The sequence below is a fragment of the Anguilla rostrata genome, chromosome 2, assembly GCF_018555375.3.
Source record: "Anguilla rostrata isolate EN2019 chromosome 2, ASM1855537v3, whole genome shotgun sequence".
Lineage (NCBI taxonomy): Eukaryota > Metazoa > Chordata > Actinopteri > Anguilliformes > Anguillidae > Anguilla > Anguilla rostrata.
In genome coordinates, this window is record NC_057934.1 from 15,122,138 (window position 1) to 15,147,313 (window position 25,176).

At 43.5% G+C, this 25,176-nt stretch overlaps 2 protein-coding genes across 5 annotated transcripts in view; one reads left to right on the forward strand and one right to left on the reverse strand.

The window, feature by feature from the left end:
- Positions 1-2,457: 2,457 nt before the first annotated feature.
- LOC135247377 (clarin-3) lies at positions 2,458-8,196 on the reverse strand. The gene is made up of 3 exons (XM_064320743.1): positions 7,878-8,196; positions 7,462-7,647; positions 2,458-6,416 (listed from the first exon to the last, which is right to left on the reverse strand). Exons 1-3 carry the CDS (start codon positions 8,107-8,109, stop codon positions 6,148-6,150), a joined length of 687 nt encoding a protein of 228 aa, XP_064176813.1. The 5' UTR covers positions 8,110-8,196; the 3' UTR covers positions 2,458-6,147.
- Positions 8,197-10,633: 2,437 nt separating this feature from the next.
- Positions 10,634-25,176, forward strand: part of ptprea (protein tyrosine phosphatase receptor type Ea) — a 75,196-nt gene continuing 60,653 nt past the window's right edge. For all 4 annotated transcript variants that reach the window (XM_064320736.1, XM_064320738.1, XM_064320737.1 and 1 more), the window contains exon 1: positions 10,634-10,836. The gene's annotated coding sequence lies outside the window, so the exon portion shown is untranslated. The remainder of the gene's footprint in view (positions 10,837-25,176) is intronic.

Here is a 25,176-nt window from a genome sequence, read left to right on the forward strand (position 1 = left end):
TGCTATTTTGTCTTTGTGTACACTTTCAGTAATTGGGGCATGAGAAAAATGCATATATTCATTGTTAAAATTGTTATTATTATTTCATTCTTCTTCCTCTTTTTCTCCTACTTCTTCTTATTCTTCTTCTTCTTTTTCTTCTTCATCATCTTCTTCATCTTCTTCTTCTTCTACTTCTTCTTATTATTATTATTGCACCCTCGTGAGTTTCCTGTGCCCTGAGGGCTCCCGCTGCAGTGGGCGAAAGCTCGGTCCCCTGACTCCCGGTATCTTGTCTTGCCGCGGCCCCCTCGCCCTGCCCTGCCCCGCAGTCAGAGGTGTCCATTTCACAGGGGCTCTGCAATGCGGGCCGCGGAGGGATAAGGTGTCACCGGCGCTGAGGCCTTCCCTTTAACCCTGTCCTACAGGCAGGGTGCCCGGGCGCCGGACCCTGCCTAATCCGGGCCTTATCTGCGGCGCGGGAGCGGAGGCGGGGGGGTCGGGGGTGTGGGAGGGGGGAGAGAGGAAGAGATTAGCCGCGCTTTCTTTCAGGATTTGTTGACAAACCAGATGAGAGGGGAAGGCTCAAGCCCGGCCCTGGTCTGCCAATGCGCTTGGTCCCGGGCTTTGAATGACAATAGGGTTGCAGGTCTCCTCTCTTCTTCCCTCCCACGTTCACGCAAACAGGGGCTAGCGGTAAGGCCAAAAACGAAATTCCACGCGACAAAAAAGTGTGCTTTTCTAATGTCGCTTTTTTCAGTTTAGCACCAGACTGTTCGCTGAGGTCAACCAGTGTGTTTGTTTAGTTTTTAGTTTGTTCTGCTTCTGTGGCTGTTATGTTATACATTATGCATTCATGTACACTAACGCTGTAATTGCACCTTAAACACCAAACGCGCTCGCTGCATTATGATCAGCGCGCACCCCCTGTTCCCTGCTCCCGTTAAATAGCGTAAAAAACCCCCAGCCTCTCTGCCACCTGGGCATCGTACAGCTCGTGTTGACCTTGCGCGCGGGCAGACGACATCAATGGAAAAGCCCTCATCAGCCCGAACCTCTTAGAGGTCTTTAAGTAAACGAGCGAACGTCTTCCTTTTTTCTGCGCAAATCGGAAGACAATTTGAGGCGGCTAATTATCCGCGGGAAGCCTTTGAAGTGGCGGAGGCGTCCCGCCCGTGTTCTGGCAGGCGCCGGCGTATCCAATTCATTCACGTGGGCCCGTGGGAGTGCGGAGGGAGTCTCGAGAGGACCTGGTCACAGGGATAAAAGAGAGAGACTCGGAGGAGCCTTTGGGCTTATTGTGAGCAGGATTAATGAGGGACTTAGAGAAGCCCCCGCATTAAACACTTCCACCCCCCAACCACCCCCCCCCCCCACACTTTTCTTGTGCGGTTTCGCGACGCTTTCACGTGTCCTTTTGAAGAAACGAGAGGCACGTATCTGATTCGCCGTCAAGGGAGAGGCCTTAAAGCGTATAATGGAGATTTTGAGGTGCGTGGGTATCCATATTTGATGGGAGATGAAACAAAGGAGGCCGTCGACTTGAAGGGAGCCGGGCTTAGGTCTGTTTAGCCCAGCCCAGTTCAGCCCCGCCTGGCTCAGACTACCCTAGCTTAGTCTAGCCCAGCCTGTCCCAACCCAGCCCAGTTCAGCCCCGCCTGGCTCAGACTACCCTAGCTTAGTCTAGCCCAGCCTGTCCCAACCCAGCCAAGCCCAGCCAGTCCTACCTGGCTCAGCTCAGTTCAGCTCAGCTCATTTCTCTCACACCTGTGAGCCATATGCAAGAAGAAGCAGGGCTCTCTTAAAAGGTGCAGAACTCGCTAAACCGAATTCACTCGAATGTGTGATGTGTCCCACACCGTCGGCTCAACTTGTGCCCGAAATGCATTCATTTGGTTGGCTTTGAGTTGCGTGAGTTGCATTTGTTCGGTCGACTTTGAGTTGTGTGAGTTGCGCCCATTCGATTGACTTTGATTCATGTGAGTTGCAATTCATTCGGTTGGTCTGATTTGTGATTCGCCGGAGCCAAGACCTTGTGAAGGCAGCGCCAACCACAGAGGAGTTCAGACACCGACAAATGATTTATGCAAGGACTACAAGGGCCAGCAGGGTAGTGCGAGGTAGAGCATGGTAATCTCCCAGCAGGCCTCAGTATTGATCTGATCTCTGCAGCACTCTCTCCATGGATACCCACCTCATATTAGCATTACCTGCTGTGAAGGCCGTTAAGATCGTTACCGCCACTACTATACAGACATGCAGTACTCCTTTAATTCTGAACTGCGTCAAATGTTGGCTATGTGCCACGTTTGACGTATATGATATGAAATTAATAAAAATATAAACATTAAAAATAGAATATGACATTAGACATTGGAGACAGAACTTGTATTTCCAGTGTCTTTAACGTAAAGGCTGTGTGAATAAAATACATACTTGGATGAGAGCTGCTGCGCTTGCTGAAATGAATAAAATAAACAGATTTGAGTTTTTATTTTCACTTTTTTCTTTGTTCAAACAATGGATTGATTATGAAATATGAAAATGTAAAATAAAAAAAATGCTAATGAAAAAAAGATCATTACCACCACTGTTACTGAGAAGGTATCACCCTTTTTTTAACCTGCCTAGGATGTTTAATCCTTACATGTGTACTCTAGTAGATACATGTTTTGCAAATTCAAATTTGGTGTCTGAATTACTATGAGCTAAATAAATCATTATTAGTTATGTCTAACCTGACAAACAAATCACTGCTACGAAAGAGAACAGATCAGAATGGACACAAATCTTCAAAGCTAGTCAAAGTGGCTTGAGTATCACATTACCAAAGGGGCTGAAGAAGATCCTTTGTAAAAGTTATAGTTTGAATGATTAGTTATCTTTAAAAAAGAAGAATTGCTTCCTGATATATTTCTGATGGTGTGGATAGGTGGGTTTCTTCATGTGTAAATGATGAGCAAAAATAATTTTGTATGTCCTTGGCATTTCTGGTGAATGTGTGTTCGTGCTCATCTGACCTTTATTTTCGGAGGTGTCTGATCCTCAGAGATAAAAAGCGGCCCTTTGATGGGCCCCACAGGTGTTTTGGTTGGAAAAGTGCCAGGAGTCACATGTACAAACAGACCTCAGAGTGATGACACATGGGATTGGGATAACGATACCTCCTCTTCCTAATCCTGTGCATTTGCACTGGATCCATGATGCAAAATGTAGGCCTTGTGTTCGCCGAGAGAACACAATTATTCAAAAAATAGCATTGGTCAATATTACCTCAGAACTTTTACTCTTATTTAAAAACTTTGAGTTGACTGTTGTATACTAGTGTTATTGTTATTGTTGTTGCAGGTATGCAACCTGAGCAGAGAGCCATTTAAACAGCAGATATATGACAGTTTAAATGGCTGTTAGTTCAAATTTAAGCCATGAAATGTGCCCTTGGCTAATCAATAAGATTAACAGCGATGCTATATGTGTTTTTTTTTTCAACAGGCGAAGGGGGATTTCCTGTATTTTCAGGAGTATATCCAGTATTCAGGAGAGCACACACTTTCACAAGGGTTTAGTCTGAGCTGACCCTCTGAGAAATATGATCTGTTTAAGCTGAAATGTCCCACTGAAGTGTAAAGCAAGCTTATTCCAGCGGCTTATTGCCTGGCACCAGCACACAGCACTTTCTCAGCCCGGGAACATCAGTCAGGGGTAAACACGGGCAGGATGGGAACATCCCACTCAGCTCTCGCCACAGCCGCTCGCTTCCCGGCAATTCCGCCGTTCTGACGCACTTTTCTGTTGCTTCCTTTCAGAACGCATAATCATCATTGCGTACCCTTAGACAGGAATTTGCCAGTGGGTGAATGTCAGTGCGTTTAATGTGTTTATATTTACTCATGGCAAACATCTAAGTCGAATTCCCCCGTTGGTTCAGTTTAAGAAATTACATTGCATTGACTATATTTAGTAAGATAAACTAATCAGTGAAAAGTCTTAAAGTGTAAAATTAAATTTAAATTTACATGACAAATGATTAATTAATTAGTAAAATAATGCTACGACAACAATAGTAATAACAATGGTGCATTTCGGTTTTCTAATTTTTCCTTCATATATGTGATGTTATAAAGACCTGCCAGCAGAGGGCAGAAAATGTTCCGTTTGTTTATAATTCAACATAAGAAACTTCTCCGCAATATCACCTGGGGAACAACTCAGCATCTGTTTGAACGAAAAACGTCCTATAGATTTTCAGCGTATCCACTCCCCAAATCTAAAATGTTTTACAGCAGGTCTAATGAGGAAATGTGTTTTCTTACATGCAGAACAAATCTGTAGAATTGCCAAACCTACTGTTAATTTTTTTTTCTTTAAAACAGTTAAGGAGTGGCTATACTAAATGAGAGCTGTAAATGCTTGGTTGTTGGTTTATGGTTCGGTGGAACCACCTCTTGATTTGAAGAGATATATTTTGAGCCCTTGAGAGCAAACAAGTCTATAAATAGATGGAGTTTTGGGAAGGTTGCTGTTTCTCCTTTTAGTAATCTGAAAATTGTAAAATTACTGCAAAACGACAAAAATAAAAATAAAAAATGTAAAAAATTAAAAAAAATGAAATGATCAACAATCAGGATGCCTTTTAGAGTGAAATAGTGCAAGGACTATACAATAATTTTAGTGAGATTAAATATTATAAATATATATAAATATATAATAGGTATAATTGTCACAGATATTTTGATTGATTGATAACACTAACAATAACACTTTCTACTGTGCAGTTACAAATGATTAATTAGCATATTAATGAAACACTGCATTATACATTGTTAGAAAATACATTAATGATGTTTGTAAATGTGTTATTAAGATGGAAGCCAAGGTGTCCTGAACTCCAAACGCAAAGTATAGACCACCTAAGTTTTGTCATTTTGGTGGTTCCAGATCATTTCCTGTTCCATTTTTTTTTTCCGCCTATGGTTAAAATGGATAGGATTTTTGTTTCCTGTGTACCAATCATTTCTTCCTTTTATATTTGAAACTGAGACATTAGAAATGCCGAAGGGTGAATTCATTACAGGTGTTATTAACGCCGTGTAGTAAAATAAATATAGCTATTTGCTGACAAACTAGGTGTGATGCTACTTCAACAAGTAAAGATTTTAAATCCAAAGATCTTAAGCAAAATTTTGTTGGCATCGTAGTTCCAGGCAATCATTTTATATACCGCGATTCATTTTGCCATTACTGTGCCAAGGCAATGGAACCGGAATTCCATATTTGGGTGCAAAATTGACATCACACTTCAGTGGGTTATAGGCCACAGCATGTACTTTAGATTGTGCAAGAGCTAATAACCGGAATGACTCACTGTACTCTTCTGAATACTAGCTGTGGCCAAGGGATACTAAACTCTGGCCCTCAAGGCCAGTAGTAGGCTTACTGTTGGTTGGTTTTCTTTTCTACCTAATAGTTAATCAATCAATTAATGCCACTGATTGGCTGATATTTAACTCACCTGGTGTTCCAGGTTTAAATCAGTCCGAATTAGAGGGAAAGAATTAAAGCTGGCAGTAGGCTTGCGAACTACTCGCCTTGACAGCCAGATTTAAGTATCCCTGCTCTGAAGTATAGGCTGATCCAACAGCTACATACGCACACAAGATTTAATATATACATACTGTTACAAAATATGAATACACTCATAATTGACAGAATAAACCTCTTCTTCATCTCATAATATCCTGTTTGCCCATGTCTACTTTGCTGTAAAACAGCAAAGATAATTTAGTACGTTTTAGTGATTTATGAATGCGTATGAATCTCTTTTGATGTTGATTTTGCCAGACATAAGGAAGAAGGCTAGATAGCTAGATAACTGACTTAACCAATTTTTTTAAAAACCGTGAAAGGTTTTGAGAAGTTGCAAATTCTTCTACTACATTTATGGTAAAATAAATTAACGACCGCTTTCGCCTGTAAACCGCAATGTGGAGAACAGTAGGCTACGAAAGAAATAGTATAAAATGGACATCCACAGAGAAAATCCCCAAGTGTATCTGCCAGTTTCCTTAGCGTCACTGACAGGGTCGCGGGGACTTTGTGCTGGAGGAGGCGTACGCTATCCCCACCCTCATCACGTAGTTCTGATCTGCAGGCGGAGACTGCCGACGGTCAGTACAACATGATGTCTTTGGGCGCGTCCTCGGTGGGCCGCTGCTGCTCCTTCCTCTGGGTGTAGGCTGTGTGCTCGTACATGAAGACGGACAGGATAGCGATCACACTGGTGGCCATGAACGGGATCAGCAGGTAGAACCCCACCTGCAGTTCTGTGTTGATGTCCCTGAGATTGACCGCCACGTTATTCCGAACAAGCTCTTGAGGCACACCGACCACTAGCGTGTTTATCAGGAACAAAACCAGTGTCAGAAATGAAAGGATACCTGTAAGAAAGCAGGCCATTTGAAGAAAACATCAGTGGGACTTAGTAAACACTAAAACAAATAATAGGCTACTGTATCAGTCAACAAATGGATGAATGAATTCATGGATTGGTGAATTTTCTGAGCAGAGAAGAAGTCATACCTAAGGAATTGTAAAAGAGTAGACAGATCATAGAACAGCACAGCAACATTTTAGTTGGTAAAGCAGCAAGTGGAAGGGAAATTGAAGGACAAGCAAGGATTGTGTAACAATGTGTGATAGTCTGATAGTCTTAAAACAATAATTAAAACACAAAATATATATTTGAGCTGTTTAATTTTTCAGATAACAGAATATTTTATTGCATGATAAAATAGGATGCATGCACACACACACACACACACACACACACACATACCACACACATTAAATGCAAGCTTTGTGTTTTGTTTTTAGTTTTTCTTTCTCAAACTTTGGCCAGACAGGCACAGGAAGCATTCTTTTATGGAATATTATGAAAACATAGCATCCCCCCCTTCAACCCCTTCCCACCCAGTGAGCAAAATCCCAAATCTAGACGTGTAGGGGAGTGGAAGTCTGGGTTGAGAGATGTTTTGACATAAACAGATTAGTTTAGCTCACGTTAGCTCCAACATAAATCAGGTTTTACCTGGATTTTGCCTGGCTATGTCCTAGTCGACTAGAAAACTTTCACTTTTTAACCAAATGTAGCCAAAAGTATTCACCTGCACGCCAAGATGGTCCAGCCAAGTTTGTTTATGTCAAAACATCTCTCAACTGGATTCAACTTTTGAATTAAGCATAGCGTTCAATCAAAACCTTGCCTCGCCTTGTTTTAATGCTGGGCTAGAATAAAAACCTGCAACCTCACCTCCCTCCTACACACACACATGCACAAGGATATAATTCTATAATTTCTTTTCTTCTTCCACACACACACACACACACACACACACACACACACTTTCCAGTATTAAAGCACATGGTCATCTGCCCCTGACAGTATGGTTTGAATCAACTTGGGGACTTGGGAAAGACACTCACCACTGACGGAGCTGCAGACGTACAGGCCCAAGGGTCCCATGTAGGTCTCGTAAGGGTTGCTGACGCTGTTGTACAGAGTGATCAGTAAGCTGCCTGCTGAGCTGAGCAAGGTGAGGGCCAACAGGCTTATGATAATGGCGTGGAGGATGAATGGGGTGCCCCCTACACTGAGGAGTAGCGTCAAAACTAATGGAAAGGAGAGAAGGAGATTCGGGATTGTGCTAACAAACCGAACAAGAACGGCATGACCTTAAATGGGCCTATGACCTTAGAATCAGTTATGGACAGACAAAAACTAGAGACTAAACAATGTAATTTCAATTAGAATGCTAGCTTCACATGCGCACCAAAACTTCCAACAACATGGATGAGAAAACAACACAAATCTCTTTGGAGTCTAGTGAGAAAAGGAATACCTTCAAAATTATTGTCGTTGTCAAAGCTGGGGCAAGACTTTTTTGCCAGCCCGCACTTGAAAAGCCCGAACTGTACGTTTGCCGTGCCGTTGTAATTGTCGGTATCTTTAGCCGAGCACTCCATCTCAGAAAAGGACCACTGGGCTGACATCCCGTAGCCCAGCACGGAGACACCGGCGCTGGTGGCCAGGGCGCTCGTCAAGAAGTGTAAAGTTTTCTTGGACGACGGCATTCTCACAATCTTCCGATTTCAGTTCCCCGTATCCCAAAACCGCGTTTTTCACCCGGGACTCCTAAAAGCACGTAGTGTTCCCGAAATGGATTTTCTACGCTAAACGTTTTCCCAAGGATGAGAAACTGCAGCAAGATGTGAACATTGAGCCAGGCCATAAAGTGATATGACTGTGGACTTTGATCAGAAGAATGAGGGGTTGTCAAGGCATGTGTTTACTGTCAAACATCATAAAGGGGATATGAGAGATTGATACCCAGGTACAATTTCACCCGTCAGGTGTGCCAATGGTATGACAAATTGTATGTCTGCCAGGAACTGCACTCTTATTGTGGTGCTGTGGAGTAGATACTATTATACATTTGCCTGGTACCGCCACATTATGTTTCTAGACCAGTGCATGTGAGGGTGTAGATATGATTTAGTCTAAAATATTCTCATCCCTAGTATATGGACTGTATTACCTGATCGTTGCTGGTGTGATTTAATTTCCTAATGGCCTGGATTGGGCATAACTGTACTGCCGTTCACCCACAACTAAGAAAAAAAAATTAGATTTATGAAATGGACATACAAATAAAAACTATGTTTAAAGTGAAGTTATCGACCAAATTCCTTACAGCCCCTGCCAAAGCAGTATAAGCGTGTCTGAAGCATGTCTGAGGCATGAAGTTCTACATGTTATTGAAAGTGTCCAGTTTATCAGCATGACAACTGAACACAACCCATTGAAAGCTAGTTTAATGCAGGCGGCGTCAATTTAATCAGATCTTTGCCAAACGTTTTAGTGATTGGAGAAAAGGGAAAAGATTGGGCAAAATAAACAATAACTTTGTACACAAATGTTTAATAAAATATCATTTTATAATGACAGTATTTTAAAAATACATCTTTAACAATTCTTCCATCATAAGCTAAATGACTGGGTGTGGTTCAAAGTCCCACTAAAAGAGAAATGCCATAAAATCCAAGATAAGGACTAACTACGTACATTTTAACCAACAAGCACATTTCCATTGAGGTGAGAGCTAAACAAAGATTGCACGCATGCACAAAGAAATGTGAATGCACAACGTAAGTACAGATTGAAAGTCATACAGATCATACAGGCTTATGTGGTGTTCTTAAAGAATGCCACTGTGGCCCTGAAATCTGTGCTAATTCCTGAAAAATCATAAAAATGTAGGCCAGGCTGCTCCTGTCTTGGCCTTGATGATCAAAAGAAAGTATTTTCCTGAAAGAAAAATCCACAGAAGCAACCGCTCTGAATTTTCACATGGCCCTCAGAATTATCTCTCGTATTTAAACTATTGCTTGTTGACATTTAAGACATTTTTAAATTAAGGTCACATTAAAAGTCACTAACATTCTTCAGTTGTGTTGGTGTCTCTCACAAAAGTGGAAAACATGAAAGGGGCCACAGTATACACCTCCATATCACTATTAGTAGAGTATTACATAATTTGTGTAACTGTGAGATCTGATCCTCTATGGTCCACATGAGATTGACAACAGAATGAGCACACTTTATAAGAAACCCCAGATCTTATTGTTACTTACAAAATGTCTGTATTCTCTTTAGTTTATGATTGCATAATGAACTATATAATAATGACTACATCTCTGTGAAAATGTTTGCATTAGAACTTAAGTGTGCTGTGTACTGTGGTGCTTTGTTATTGCAATTATTCAAACGTATAATTAAATGTCTTACATAGCCACAAAGTTGTGAACACGTATCAATTGACGACGACGACGACGACGACGATGATGATGATGATGATGATGATGATTATTATTATTATTATTAGTATTATAACATGTCTATATAATGCCACACCAAAACAGCACAGAAATTAAATGGATGTCATCGTTATTGATTATATTTTTATTCAAATTTTATGTTGCGTTCATAAATGATCTTCAAAACTTCCCCCTAAGATCCCACCAACATAAAATAAGAACGTTTGTTATTGCTACCTGTATGTTTCACCAGTAGATGGTGCCGTTTCTTGGCTTGATTCTTTTACCATAAATCTAAACCTTCAAAAACCCTACAAACTGTAATTGTACGAAAAGTATTATATACTCAAAAATGACTAATTTTAGTAAATCGTTTGTTAAATGTAACACTCTTATCCTCATTTTATACCAGTAAGGTGAATCATAATTTTTTTTTTTAATCCTTCATTTTTGGTAAGTGAAGCATAGTTATTTATCATAATCACTAAACAATCTATAATCCAATTGATTGTTTCAGTGCAAATTAAACCAACCTTTTGTTTTATGTTTTTGACTTTATTTTGAGTTAATAAATATTCAATAAACTCTTGCCACTTTTGGTGAAAATATATCTAGAATAATTAAAAATGAAGTAACTTGCACATTACTTAAGTGGATGGTGCTACTGCCTGAACAGTGGTAGGCTATGCACGCACGGCCGAATTTTTGCGCCCTGAGGTGCTACTGGACTAGCGCACGTGTTGTTTCACACAAGAGCGCCAGGCGGCTCTCTCTCTCTTCAGTTACTAGGATGAAATACCCGGGGTGGGTTAGTCACTGACAGCAGTGTGGAGTGGAAGTCATTTAAACAAGATTTGCTATTTTTTCGAAAACAAGCAAGCCAGAACTAGAGAGATATTTCCCCTGTTCGGGTCGGTTCCCAGGATTTCTCCATTCCCTCGCTGGCACTGTTATCCTAATTGGGCAAGTGTCACCCACAGTACGGTAAGAGACATAACCTAATGTACATTGGTTGGGGATTGTGGGCGGTTTATTGTTAAATGGGAATAGGAGAGAATTATTTCGCATAATGAACAGCTACATCAATATCTCGATTAGTGGACAGCAGTGATGTAGTGTAGCTAATCAATTGTAATTTGTTTTGAAATGGAAAATGACTCTGCTTCAGAATCGCGTTCCATCACATACAGGTAGCCAGACAGCTAACCAAGATTCGGCGTGTTTGTAGCGAGTGATACAAACAAGGAAAATAAAAGCGAAATAAACAAGTCAAGCAAACAGGCGTTTGTTCTTCAACATGCATGATAAAGGAAATATATTTTGATTGTTTTTATTCATTCAAATAGATTTGTTTATTTTCTCTATGTCACTTGTGATTTTTGTCATGACAACATTAGGAGCTAAGCTAATGCGAAAAAGAGCGATGTCTGTCCAGGGTCTGACAACCAGAGAACAGGCTACAGTTAATGTACAGTGAATGTGGGTTAGTGGAACAGGCTCGTAGATACCATTCTTGCAATATCATAATCTTTTCGTTTTCCTCATTTAGCCTAACAAGACGTCGGCCCATGATTATTTTATTTCAGGTCTTTGTCAATTATTCTTATAAAATGCAACATGATTTAAAAACTACAGTATCTGCATTAGCTCGTTACCGTAAATTACTGCAGGCTTATATTTGTATAAGCGCCAATATCCTACATAATTATGTTGTCACGAATCTGCGTCAGACTAGTGTATAAAGATTTGAACGTCTTACATTCATCATAGCTCACTAAAGTCGCATAAAAGTAGGCTACCCTTTATGACATTACCGGTTTGATAGTTTTAGCTCACATACACACACGCACACACACACACACACACACACACACACAGACACATTTCGTGAAAAGTACCTTCATGTCTACAGTATTCACGCTTCACTTGCAATACATTCTCTTCTGTAGCATTTGCCGTTGCCTGGCAATCTTCCGTGAGGGCTTCAGACTGAATGAATATGTGATGTTTTACAGGATTGCTTTTAACCATGTAAGTGCGCCCTTGGGCTGCAATTTTCAGTGTCCGCTGTCTTCAGTTGATTGGTTTTGTGTTTTGTAACATGTTATCATCCTGCACAAGTGCTTCAAGACTACATTTTATATTGCACAAGGTTGCAGAACTTCCTTTTCTAGTGAATGAATCCTAATTCTGTAATACGAACATCATTTATACAGGGCTTTTACAAAAAATAGGCTTAAGAGAGAAAATGGATTTATGCCTTTTCAGCCAAAAGACAACACAGCAAGCCACAGATATTCAATGGAGAGTTCTTCCTTTTTCGTTGGACCCCTTATATGGAACAAAGCACAGTTTATATCTGAGGACAGAGAGTCAGAGAGCCTTCCCTTGCGAAGATGCATATGGAGTTATAATGCACTCCTGCTGTTCAAGAATAACATTATATAAATGCCATCTACATTGTGTTCTACAGTATCCTGAACAGTCTTAAAAGGGTGTGTGTATAAATCATATGGGACGGGGACATGATGTTCTCATAGTGTCAGATTTTGTGTCATGCAGGGTTCAGGTTTGGAAACCTTTTCCTGTCTTGTATAATATGAAAAAGCCTTTGGATTGGATGTTCTGGTTTTAGTGAATTAATAATGTGTATGAATCATTCAACTGATATCAGTTACAATTCAGTGCCACTCTTTAATTATTACATATTTTGACAGTCACAGGCATTGAAACTATAATGAGACCTATTATCTACTTCGAAACATTTAAACAATTCAAAATCCTTCGAAAAATGCATGCAGAACTCTTACCCTTTTTGTGTTAAGTTGTGAGTAAGACCACTGATTCTTTCTATAGAGACACCTGGGTACCTCCCCCCAATTCAAAATGGAGTCAGTAGGAACTTCCTCAACTTGGAAGTTAATTATTTAAGAGGAAAGGAAGCCAAAAAAGCTTCAGGCTACATACAATTGAGAGTCGAAGACACCAGATTGGGTGGGGCCTCGTTTCTCTTGAGCACACTTACAGTACTATCTAGACATTATCTTAAGGTTTCCTATATACGGGACTACAACGACAAAAAGTGCTACTACAAAAGTAGTCTAACTGTTGACTATCTTTGTAATCATTTTCTTGGCAGACAATCTCACCCAGCTTACATAGACATTTTTAAAAGAAATACACAGTCTTTTTTGGATTTAGATATTTGCTGGAGCCATTAAAGTACCCTGCTCAAGGCAACAGTTTTGGATTGAAACCTGCAATCCTTTAGCCACGGCCCACAAGTCCAGTTCCTTCATCAGAGCAGTTCCAGTTCCTTTCCGAGGGTGGTATTAGGTGAGTGTTCAAACTAGTTTGCGTCGCTACCTCCAAACATTCATCTGGAAAAGAAAATGCGTTAGCCTGGAGGAGTGAAAGCAGAGATCTCACATGACCAGCGTGGGGAGGTGTGCTTTCAGGGCGGAACGCTCGAACCGCCTGCATCAACAAGATTTTCACCTCCATCCTCCGGAGGTGTACTCAGAGCAAGGCTTAGAACGCAGAGGGCAATTGCGGAAAATAGTAAGGCAGCGTTGCTGTAACCGTACCAATCACACAGGATGTTGTGAGTCGTGCATTGCAGAATCATTGGGAGTCTGGGTTGACACATCACATGAGTTCTGAAACTGGGGATTTGTTATGTCACTGCCTCAGGATGTGGCAATGAGTATTACGACGAGTGTTTCTAATCTGAATGATTTCTTGCTAGCTTGCTCTATAGATTTGTATTCACCGAACATAACCTGGGGGCATACAAAATCACCTGCTTTTTCTACAAAGCCACTGGGCCTTTTACTTCTGCACGCGCTGGTTCTCTTATTTGTTCTGGCAGGTCTCTGCCAAATCGATCGAATAAATACTACACCTCAGCCAGTCCCTCATCATCTACTTCTCCGCAGCGTTTGCTTTGGCCTTTGTGCTGACCTCTTGTTACGAACTGAAAGGAAAGTTTTGCTCAGCCGACTTCAAGCTGAAGGGCTACCCAACAATGTAGTATTTGAATGAAAACAGATGCGTCACTCACTTGAAAAATTGCTAGATGTTTATTTGTTACATATACAACAGGGTTAAAAAGCCTTATGGCCTTGCTATTAAAAAAAGAAACAAATTCTGCCAAAGATGTAAGAAATGCATTTTATTATCTTCAGGTGATAACAGAAACGCTTTGTATGTGATGCATGTTGAAGCCTGCTTGACAAGATAGTGTTCCTAGAATTTAAACAAATTACTCCTGATGACGAAGGTGTTGTAGAATTCTGGTCTTGGGTAATATGAAAAGTATACATAAACAGGGATTCATTTCTTTGCTACTGGCCAATTTCTTTTTTACAATTTCAAAATCAATCATTTATACATGTGCAAGTACTTTTCCTTTGTCATTCAAGCAATTCCATGTGTCAATAAGATGTCCATGTCCTTATTTTTTGATGTTTCCCTTGTAAGAGAGTGTATGCAACCATTTTCGTGTTTCACTTTCTTTGATCTCTAATATTTACTTGTGTAATTCTTAATTGGGGGACGTGAGAATTGAATTTTAAAAAAGGATTTATAACTTGCAAAAACAACTTGGGCCATATCTGGTTAGGCTTTTACCACAATAGAGAGAACCACATATAGGTTGCGATTAATTTTGGCTTTATTGCTGCAATCGATGTGACAAATAGTGATTGCTACTTTTTCTTCCATTTCACTCATCTCTGGTTAAGTGTTCCTTCTTCCACAACTTTTGGCCTGCCGCTTCCTGTCGTAGTTCTAGAGGAAATGGCTTTCCGGAAATGGCTGATGGAATTTTACAATGTGGAATAGCAGTCCTCATAAGCTTGGTTTCTGAAATCTGACCCTGAACTCGATTCTTTCAAACATTTTTTCAAACAACTGTAGAAAGAAGCAATTAATGTAGCTTGTAAGCATGTGACACACGACTCGATCTGCACTGCTTCTGAATTTCATATTTGTGTTGAAAGCTCTTGTAAGGGTTCTTACTGGGCCTATCTTGAGAAATGTAAAGTGAATTCTAGACTAGGCTACACTGAAGAAAGCATATATGCTCAACTGTATGCTACTCACAGGTGCTAGTCCATTTAGCATGCTCTTTGAAGTGATACCATTCTTGGTGGGGAGGACAAAACTCCCATTGGTGCAAAGGCACATCTGAAGGTGAAGCATTGCATGCTATAAAATTAGGTGAATATCAGAGATGCACCTGTACTGCAATTGTAAATATATAATAGATAGCATATTAAAAGGCAAAAAAGCTTCATCCAGTTGGGGATCGTGTTGTTTTATGTACGTATTTTTTGAAAATTGATGAATGTCATGAGGTTTCCAGTTAGGCGGTGCTCACAGCTTGCTTCCCAGCTCCATTACTCTGTGAATGCGTAAGGTTTGTAAGATTACAGGAGTATCAGAAGAACAGAAGCCAGAACACACGGGAGAAAGACATGGCCAATTGCGCTTTTAGCGTCAGTTACCGCGCTGTCTTTGTTTCTTGGTTTCACGGCATGTCCCCTTTGAGGATCCTCCTCGAACACCTCCCGCAAAAAATTTTGTTTCATTTTCTCCCCTTTGCCTTGTTGGAACATGCTGACTGCTTTCAAGGTGACTCAGCTGGGTTGTAGGGTTCACACATTGCGGGCTAGTGATTTAGATTTTCTTTTTTGAACCCACATCCTGTGCATCAAGCACCGAAGGAGAGGTGACCGTCAGGTCATGTTTACTTAGTTTTAGCCTTAAATGTAGGGCAGATTTTTCCTTTGTATCTAAAAATCTAAAATATTTAGGAAAGGGGCGTGGCTGTTTTTCCGAACTTTTCCTGCTTTTTTTGCTTTCAGGATTTCAATGCATGGTCCTCGTTAGTGAGTTTCAATGAGTGATTGTTTCTTGTTTGATACTTCAAAATGATGCTGTTCTTTTCTATTGGTCAGGGTCACCTTAATGGGGGTAATGGAGTGAGAAATATTAGTAACTTCAATGCTTCCTGTTTGGAGGCAGCCACAAGGAAAACTCCTGACCTTTTGCATTCGCACTGGAGCAGGAATGCTGGGAAAGAGGGGCGTGGCCTCTCCCGAACGATACCCCAGATCCGATAGCCCAGATCTGCTGACCTCACGGTTAGTGTGGGGAACTTCCCCAGCTGCGCAAACAGCGCCACCTGCAGTCTTGGGTCCCCTGGGGGAGGTGGGGCGGAAGGAACGGTCGCTGTGACGACACGGTTATTGTTTCGGCGTGTGCCCCTGCGATGTGTTCATCTCAGCTCGCTTTGCTCTTAAATCCCCGGCTAAGCCTGCAACAGACACCGGTCCCCACAGTGTTTGTGTGTTTTCACTTTAGAATGCAATATTTCCATCTTTCGCTGATGGATACATGGAGGCAGCAGTCTACTCCAAGAGTGACTTTGCTGATTTCTCTTCCAAGGTCAGTCTGGCTGCAGCGGCGACAGCAGCAGTAGAAGCAGCAGTGGTAGTTGTGGTAGACCCTTGCAGTTGTGGCCAAAAGTTTGTCAGCCATCTGTCAGGATTAGCATTAGCGCCGTTCTGTTTGCTTGTGACTTTCTCAACGACCGCAGTGTAGCCAGTCTAGATTGGAGGCTGGTCCAGTTCAGCTCCTGAACATCACGGCATGTGGCGTCCATGTTATGTGTGGAGTTCCTCCATCTACGGGAGATGGCACCAGGAATACGGAAAGAGAAGAAAAGAGCATTCTCCTTTCATACACAAATTCAAATTGTTTTTCAGAGCTGCATGTGTTGTTAAAAGGGAAGTCAGATAAAAGAGTGGTTACCAAATCCCATCAGCTAGTTAATATGCCCTGCCCTGCCTGGGGCAGTTGTTTAAACGCCTTTGAATTCAGGGTTTGTCTGTTACTTCATTAGAGGCAATGTGTTTCTCTGCATAATGCATTTACCGCCATTTGGCTCTTTCGCTGGGCACAGCGAGTGTCTCAGTAGTTGAGCATTTATGGTCTTGGAGAACAACTGCTAGATTCTCAGTGCTAACAAGGCTGTCGGGGGCTCTGTGCTGAAATTTCTTTCAAGGAACACATGTGCTCCTTAGCTAAAAATTTGTGGAGCACTCTAATGCATCCCAATTAGGAGACGTGCAAAATGATTTTTTCCAGTTAGCGCACATCAATTTTCGTGAGTAAACGCTCCTAAAATGGGAGCAACGTAGAGCCCTGCTGTCTCAGGTTGACACAATCTCCCTGATTTGACGTGATGTTAGCACAATGAACCAAATTAACACAGTCCCTCAATATTAAATAGTTCCAAAGGATCATTTTATTTGTTAACATGTGATATTAATGTCTCTTTAAATTAAATATTGGCAAAATATTAGTAGCCTTTATCAATGTTTTGAACATTAACTTATTGTTTTTCAGTACTTCCCCTTACTACCTTCTCTGTGAACTTTCTCTATCTGCTAGCTATGAATGCTCATTGAATATCCATCCATCCATTATCTATACCTGCTTATCCTGAGCAGGGTCACGGGAGGTGCTGGAGCCTATCCCAGCGTGCATTAGGCGAGAGGCAGGAATACACCCTGGACAGGCTGCCAATGTATTGCAGGGCACACACACCATTCACTCACACACTCATACCTATGGGCAATTTTAGGGTCTCCAATCGGCCTACCTGCATGTCTTTGGACTGTGGGAGGAAACTGGAGTACTCGGAGGAAACCCGCGCGGACACGGGGAGAACATGCAAACTCCACACAGAAAGTCCCCAAGCCAAGATTCGAACCCACAACCTTCTTGCTGTGAGGCGACAGTGCTACCCACTGCACCACCGTGCCGCCCTCATTGAATATCATTAATGCTATTGCAGTAGTAATTGTTTTGCAGCATATGTCATGCAGTCATGCTAAGGGTAAAGCACCGCTTCACAGCAATTGAGTGAAAAAATATAGAGGTCGGAAACTACAACCAAACAACTGAACGGCCAAAGCATTCATTTAGTGTCCTTCCATTTTGAGTTACCACTTGTCTTTTATGCGTTCAGTCTTCCTGTCTGTCCCCCCCTCCCTCTGTCAGCGGGCTTTTAAGCGAGCCCTTCGGCACACTTTGCTTCGGATTTCTGCTCGGAGAGCCCATTTCCTTTCCCGGGAATATCGGGCCATCGGGAATGGCAGGAGGGCCCGGTCCGGAGAAGAAAGGCCCTTCCGGCGGACGCCGAGCGAGCGAGCGAGCGCATAACGGCTCGCTTGTGTCGCGGCAGACACTGACGCCTCAGAGCGTCCACCCGATGAATTATGTATGCGTCGCCCGAGCGCCCAGATGTTGCGCTTCCTTCTCATTCGCTCTCTGGCACCGGGAGGATCTCAGGAAGATGCTCAACAGCACGCGCACTGTTCGGGGATGTCTTTTCCCCTGAACCGGACCAAAGGAGAATAGGTGGAACTTCTACTCGTGGTTTGACTTTGGCATTAATTACGTTGCTGCTTCAGCGAACTCTTTGGTGTCCGTGAAATACAGTGAGCCATTAAGTTATTTTGGCATTGACTGGAATACATGGTATTTGTCTTTGAAGTCATTTCTGCTGAAATGTACTCCCTGGAAATACCGGGAGTATTTTCTATTGGCCTTAAACAATGGCATTGTTTGCGTTCCTGAGCTGTAATAAATCACAAATATATCCTTATTTTCCTCATTTTGCAGTGCAAAAATGTTAACAGCACAGGAAATAAAGCAAAAGAATTCGTTTTTAATTATTCTGTGTTAGAAACACGCACGTAATGTACGTAGAAACTTTTTTTTTCTTCTCCTGTGTGGAAAATATATTACTTGATGCTATTTCAGAGATGTTTTTCTAGGCAGACCTCCCAAAAGAGACTTTTTGATGGACGATCTGTTTCTGTCCTAACAGGCCGGAAGACGTCAAGTGTTTCTCTGTGCCTTTGCTCTGCGATCAAAGGACTGTGAAGGAAAGTCTTTTCGAAAAGACGGTCTCCCGTTGAAAGCCCTTCTGAGACAAAGTGCTGCATTCACACACAGGCTATGTATGGCATTGTGGACCTGGCTCTCGGTCCCAGTGCTCTCTTTGGTATCAGCGGAGTGATCGAGAGCAGGAAGAGGCAGGCCCAGATTGGGGGGTGGGGGGGGGCGGTGGAGGGGGGTGAGGCACATCTCTGATGTGCATTTGTGTGTGTCAGTGCGGGGGCAAGAGGAAGGAGATTTGTACTGGCTTAAGAGAAATTGGAATTGGCAGCAACTCTCTTGTAGGTGTTTCTTTGAGGCACTTTGAGGGTTTAAACCAAAACGAGAACATATTGCTTGCATTCCTGCGCTATAGTTAATCACAAAAAATATTTATTTACAGTTAAATAAAGGTTAAGGCTCTGGCCTTACTTTTTGTATTACTTTTGGGAACTAGGTGGTAAGCTAGTGATTTTGGAAGGCTGTAGTCAGACAGCACAATTATTTTATAAAACAACAACAAAAAAATGGTTCAGAAAAAAATGGAAATGAACAGACATGCCTCTGCATTCCGATGGTTCACAGCTTGGGCTGAAGGGTGTTTTTATGGCTTGAGGGTAATTTTGAGGTTTCTGTAGGTGTATCTAGTCTCTTAAAACAAGAGGAGCTGGGAAATAGTCCTCCAGGTTACTGAGAAACTGGGTCACATGACTTGTGTGCCCACAGTTGTGGCATGTGGTATTGAAACACTATGCTAAATGATTCTGCTCCAGCTCTCACTGCAGTAGTGCCAGAGGCATTGGTATAAGGCAGACTAACATTTGCTAGTAAACACATGGCACAGAATTTCCATCTGCTGTATTGTTTTAAAGCAGGCAGATCTGTTGAAAAAACCCTTTTCCTGGATTCTGAGAATTACAGATGGGAACAATGTATCAGGTCATGGTTGCATTGACTTTAACGCTAATGTGTTGACGTCTCTGTCATGACATCACTACCCCTGCGGTTGGAGCTTAACTATGTCCTTTTCCTATAGTGTTGAGTTGAAGTCTTAGCCTGCATTTAAAGCATTATGTCAGTTTACAAGTCACTGTTATTCAGCACAGAATTGTTTCAACTTTCATTGGAGGAGAATATGGTCATATAAAAATGGTTTAGAACATGACAAAAAAAAAAACAGATGAAAAGGAAAAAAAAGGTGCTAGTGTCAGCGGAACTGTTTGAAACACCACAGATCCCTGACGTTAATTGAGCGATAATATTCGGCTCCGCTTTCTTTCATGGGGTGCGACCTGAGTCAGTAATGTAATTGTGTCTGGGTGCAGAACTGTCACGGCGCTGTCTGAGAAACATACATATTTATACGCTAGCTCGCGACGGCTTTGATTGGGGAAATCGCGTGTGTGTGGCGCTCTAGCCTCTGAGTAGCATACTAGCGGTATGGTTATATGGAAGCGTGTGTAATCGCAGCTGGGACGGCGTGCTTTCGGGCCTGCTGTGTGGGCCTCACGAGCGAGACTCCCGCATACACTTCCTCATTCCTTTCAAAAGCACATACCGAAACACCAGCAACCTCATCATCATCATCATCATCATTGTCCTGGTTTGAATTAGGACCTTTGAGTTAACCTGACCTTCGTAAGAACATTAAGGCTGACTGTGGGGAAAACAAAGTCTATGAAGGATGTTCAGAGGGTGGAGCAGGGGCCAAATTAGCCTGAAGAACATGGCAGCGAGGTGGCTGTTGACGACAGCCGTGAAATGATGACGCTCATAAATAAAACATGTCTGCTGTTCACTCTCGTTTATAGACGTGGGTATTTGCATAAGGGACTCGGGCTACCTTGATCAAGGATACGACGGCGTTTCCCCCAGGGGATTGGAACCGTTTCGCGCCATTGCCTGTCCATGTCGATAAAAACAAAAAGGAGTCACAGTACGTGAACGAATCATTACGGTCCCTGGCTGGTTTCCCACACTAGTTGGAGAGGCTATCTGTTTTCATTAATGGGCCAGCTCAGCTGCAGGTAATGTAAAGAAATGGGTGCAGTTGGTTTATATGGTCAAAACGGCCCAAGCTTAAATATGCCTGAAGTGGGATAATGAGTGTTAATGTACAACCATTCACCGCCCACTCCCTCCTGCCCCCCCCCCCCACCCTGTGCCCCCCATATACTTACAGTAAGCGTCAGCTCATGAACGGCCAGGAACACAAACAATGAGCTAAGCCCGGTCTAGCCCCGCCCCTCTGACCTAAAGAGGTGGGAGGGGGGTTGCGTGCCAATAAAATAACGGCTACATACTTTCCTTGTAATCATCATAATAAACGGTTTCGAAATGAATCTGCCTGCGTGTGTGTCCCTGTGGAACAGGGGGTGGGGAGAAGGGCTTTTTCTTTTGCAGATTTTTTCCTGTGCTCGGCGAACCACCGCAAATGTAGACGTCTCTCTCTCTCTCTCCCCCCGAACATCTGGCTCTCGACAGGACGCACGGGCGTAGATATATTTTTAACAATGGGAAAAGGGCTTCTTTGCATATTTCCGGAGTGCCTGTCATCAAACTATTGTAACGTGCCTAATTTATTTTTTTAAATCTGGTAAGACTTCTTTTTCTGCCTTCTCGGGGTAAGAGGTGTCAGGTGCAGTTTGGAACGTACAGTTAGCGCGATGAGGCTGTGCTCGCAGCGGCTCCATGTCCGTTTCCAATGACGACGAAAGCGCGTTGCGCTGAGGTTGTTATCCCGGAACGAGTGCCCTCCGACACGCGCTCTCTTTCTTGATGCTCTGGGCGGTAGCGCCGCTTCATTTGGCCGTTGGACAGTTTGCGAGGCACTAAATGTCATCGGGGGCATCGGAGAGAAGCTCTGCCTTGACCCAGCCCTGGCAACAACGAGCTGGAACAGTGGAGCTGAAGTTCATTAAAGAGAAAGACGGTTGACTCTGTGGCTCTTTGCAGGGTGTGTGTGGTGTGGGTGGGGGGGGGTTTGAGGGGGGAGAGGGGGGGCGGTTGCCGTGCCGGTGGGGGCTGGGAGTTGGAAGAAGGAAGTGGCATTTCATTTTAATGAGCCGAACATCCTCTCGGCGCAAAAAGGCTGGCTCTCTGATTCTCTGATACCCGTCGTCCTGAAGTCGGGCTCCACGCGGCCGGTTATCGGGGGCCTTTGATTAGCGTGGGCCGCGGCGGAGCGTGACGTGCGGCGCGCACGCGGGCGGGGCCGGGGGGTCTCTCATCCACGGGCTGAGGGGCAGGGAAGGATCCGGATCTGTGAAAAACGCTCCTTTGATAAAGCCCGAACGTGCCTCTCTCCAGAACACTGTGTTTCCCTGTTCCGTTGCTCGTACTGTTAGATACAGTGGGATGTCAACTGTTGGATTTGCTGCTTGATTGGCTGGTCCCCCGTTGACAACTGGCGGTTTATAGATCTCCAGCTCTGATTTGGTCAGCACTATTGCAGTCTCTTCCCTGGTCGGTTTCAGTCAGTAAAGAATAGAGACTCATGCAACACCACAGATTTATTTATGTGCAGTCATACGCTGTATGGCCAAAAGTATGTGGACACCCGAGCATCACATCCATATGAGCTTGTTGAACATCTCATTCCAAAACCATGGGCATTAATATGGAGCTGGTCCTCCCTTTATTACTGTAACTGCCTCCACTTTTCTAGAAAGGCTTTCCACTAGATCTTTGAACATGGCTGTAGGGATTTGCTTCCTTTCAGGCACATTAGTAAGGTTTTGACGCTGATGTTGAGGTCAGGGCTCTGTACAGGTCAGTCAAGTTCTTCCACACCAAACTCGGCAAACCATTTCTTTATGTACCTCTCTTTGTGCCTGGGGGCATTGTCATGATGAAACAGGAAAGGGCCTTCTTGAAACTGCTGCCACAGAGTTGGAAGCACACAATTCTCTAGAATCTCATTGTATGCTGTTGATTTACTATTTCCCTTCACTGGAATTAAGGGGTCTAGCCCAGACCACGAAAAACAGCACCAAACTTTACAGTTGGCACTATGCATTCAGGCTTTACACCACACCAGCTGATGCTTGGCATTACACATGGTGTTCTTAGACTGCTCGGCCATGGAAACCCATTTCATGAAGCTCTCAACAAACAGTTCTTGTGCTGACGTTGCTTCCAGAGGCAGACTGGAACTCAGTAGTGAGTGTTGCAACCGAGGACAGATGATTTTTACGTGCTATGGGCTTCAGGACTCTGCGGTCCCGTTCTGTGAGCTTGTGTGGGCTGCCACTTTGCGGGCTGAGCTGTTGTTGCTCCTAGATGTTTCCGCTTCACAATAGCAGCACTTACAATTGACCGAGGCAGGCAGCTCTAGCAGGGAAAAAATTTGACAAACTGACTTGTTGGAAAGGTGGCATCCTATGACAGTGCCACATTGAAAGTCACTGAGCTCTTCAGTATGGCCCATTCTATGGTCAATGCTTGTATATGGAGATTGCATGGCTGTATGCTTGATTTTATGCCTCTGTTAGCAATGGGTGTGGGTGAAGCAGCCAGACCCACTAATTAGAAGGGTTGTCCATGTAGTGTATCTACAGGCTGTTGGACAGCAGGTGTGGGTCAACCATACAGTCAGTGAAGACTAGGCAACCCCACACAGACAGTCATTTAGGCATGCTCAGTTTAACTCCATTGTCATTTGCTTTCTGATTTGCTGTTGTGTATTCGAAGCCTGATGCTGGCTTACAAGCGGGCACTTAGCCGTTAGCGCGCACGACTGTAGACACATCACCAGCACCCACAGTCTACTGCTGCCATTTTAGCTAAATGGCGTTTTGAGGTGAGCTGTAAAACCGTAATTGGGCGGATTAGTCCGAAAATCCCGTCACGGCTCTGGCGCGCTCCCTCGTTATTTTCCCTGCCCTTATAAACAAGGGAGGCGGGAATGTGGAGGTTGTTTTTGGTTCCCCCGCTCCGCCGGCGCCCACTGTTATGTGTAAACGCGTATGTGTAAACGTCCTCGCTCGGTAAGACACCGCGTGGCTGAAGGCCAGGGATTTTCCGAGTCCCCGCTGTAGCGTTAGAGATCACAGCGATTTTTTGATTCGTTCATCCAATATTCATTGCGCTTTCTTTTTTGATCGAAAGACTTGTCCTCACTGCACTCTGAGTATCACCTGAGAAACGACCCGTTTCAGACTGAGCGTTGCGGCAATTGAACAATTGAACATCAATTGAACGGCAATTGAACAGCAATTGAAAAGCAATTGAACAATTGAACGGCAATTGAGCAAATGTTTTTTTAAAGGTTTTTTCTGTACCGATGGTTCCGCACTGCGCTCCGCGTAAGGGCAAAGCGGGGGCGATAAAAGTCGGGGGGGGGGGGATTCCCTCTCATGTCCCACTCCCCCGTCGACATCCCCCTCGGGCTCCCCCGCCCCCCGGCTGGCCTGGCGGAACAGAGCCTCAGAGGGAAGGCTCGTTTCATCTGAGAGTCAAGGTGCGCTCGGCCGCCGCTGGTGAATAAACACGGTAACCGCGGGAACCGCGGGACCCCGGCGCCCGACTCGCAGCCTCAGACGATGAAGGGGAATGCTAAAACGGCTTTCGTTTGCACGCGCCCCAATTAACCCCGCGCTCAGATCCGCTCCCTCTGACTGCGTCCGCCGGGCGCGGCGACTCGTTCTCCTGTCGGGGCTCGTGACGGATGCCGAGGCTGCTGCGGTCTTAGCTCCGCCCTCTTTTCCTTTCCTTTCCCATTTCTGAGTGCGTTTTCCTGCTTCCCAGCAATTTGGTCCTGTCAGATTTTCATATCAAATCCAGTGACAGCATTTGATTACGTTTGATCTTTGAACCACAATTACTTTCGCAGCTGACTCATGACACACCTGATGGCTGCGTTTCAAGCAGAAAGTATTTAAGAAAAGGGAAATAGGTAATAATGTTCATAACGAGAGGCCCATTTAAACCTGCCAGCTCCAACTCCCAACACGCAGGTCTCAGAAACAATTCAACCGATGAAGCAGAGCCCTCCCTAGACTTTTGGGCGCCCTAGGCAAAAAATAATTTGGGGGCCCCTCCAAAACATTGGCATCTTCTGATTCTTCTTCTTGGAAACAAATGCGACAAGGCGGGGCCCTGGGGCGAGGAGGCGGGGCCCTAGATGCAAACGCCTGATCTGCCTAGTGGGAGAGACGGCTCTGCAATGAGGCCCCTTATCTTGGGCAACCTAGTTTTTCATTTACAGTAAGAGTATAAATTTAATTTAACCACTTCTTCATTTTCAATTTATTTCCTCAGCGCGCGCACTCATCCTGTGCGACTGACACAGATTACATTTTTACATATTACCCATTTTTACTGAAGCAATTCCAGTTAAGCGCCTCGCTCGAAGGTGCCATGACAGTA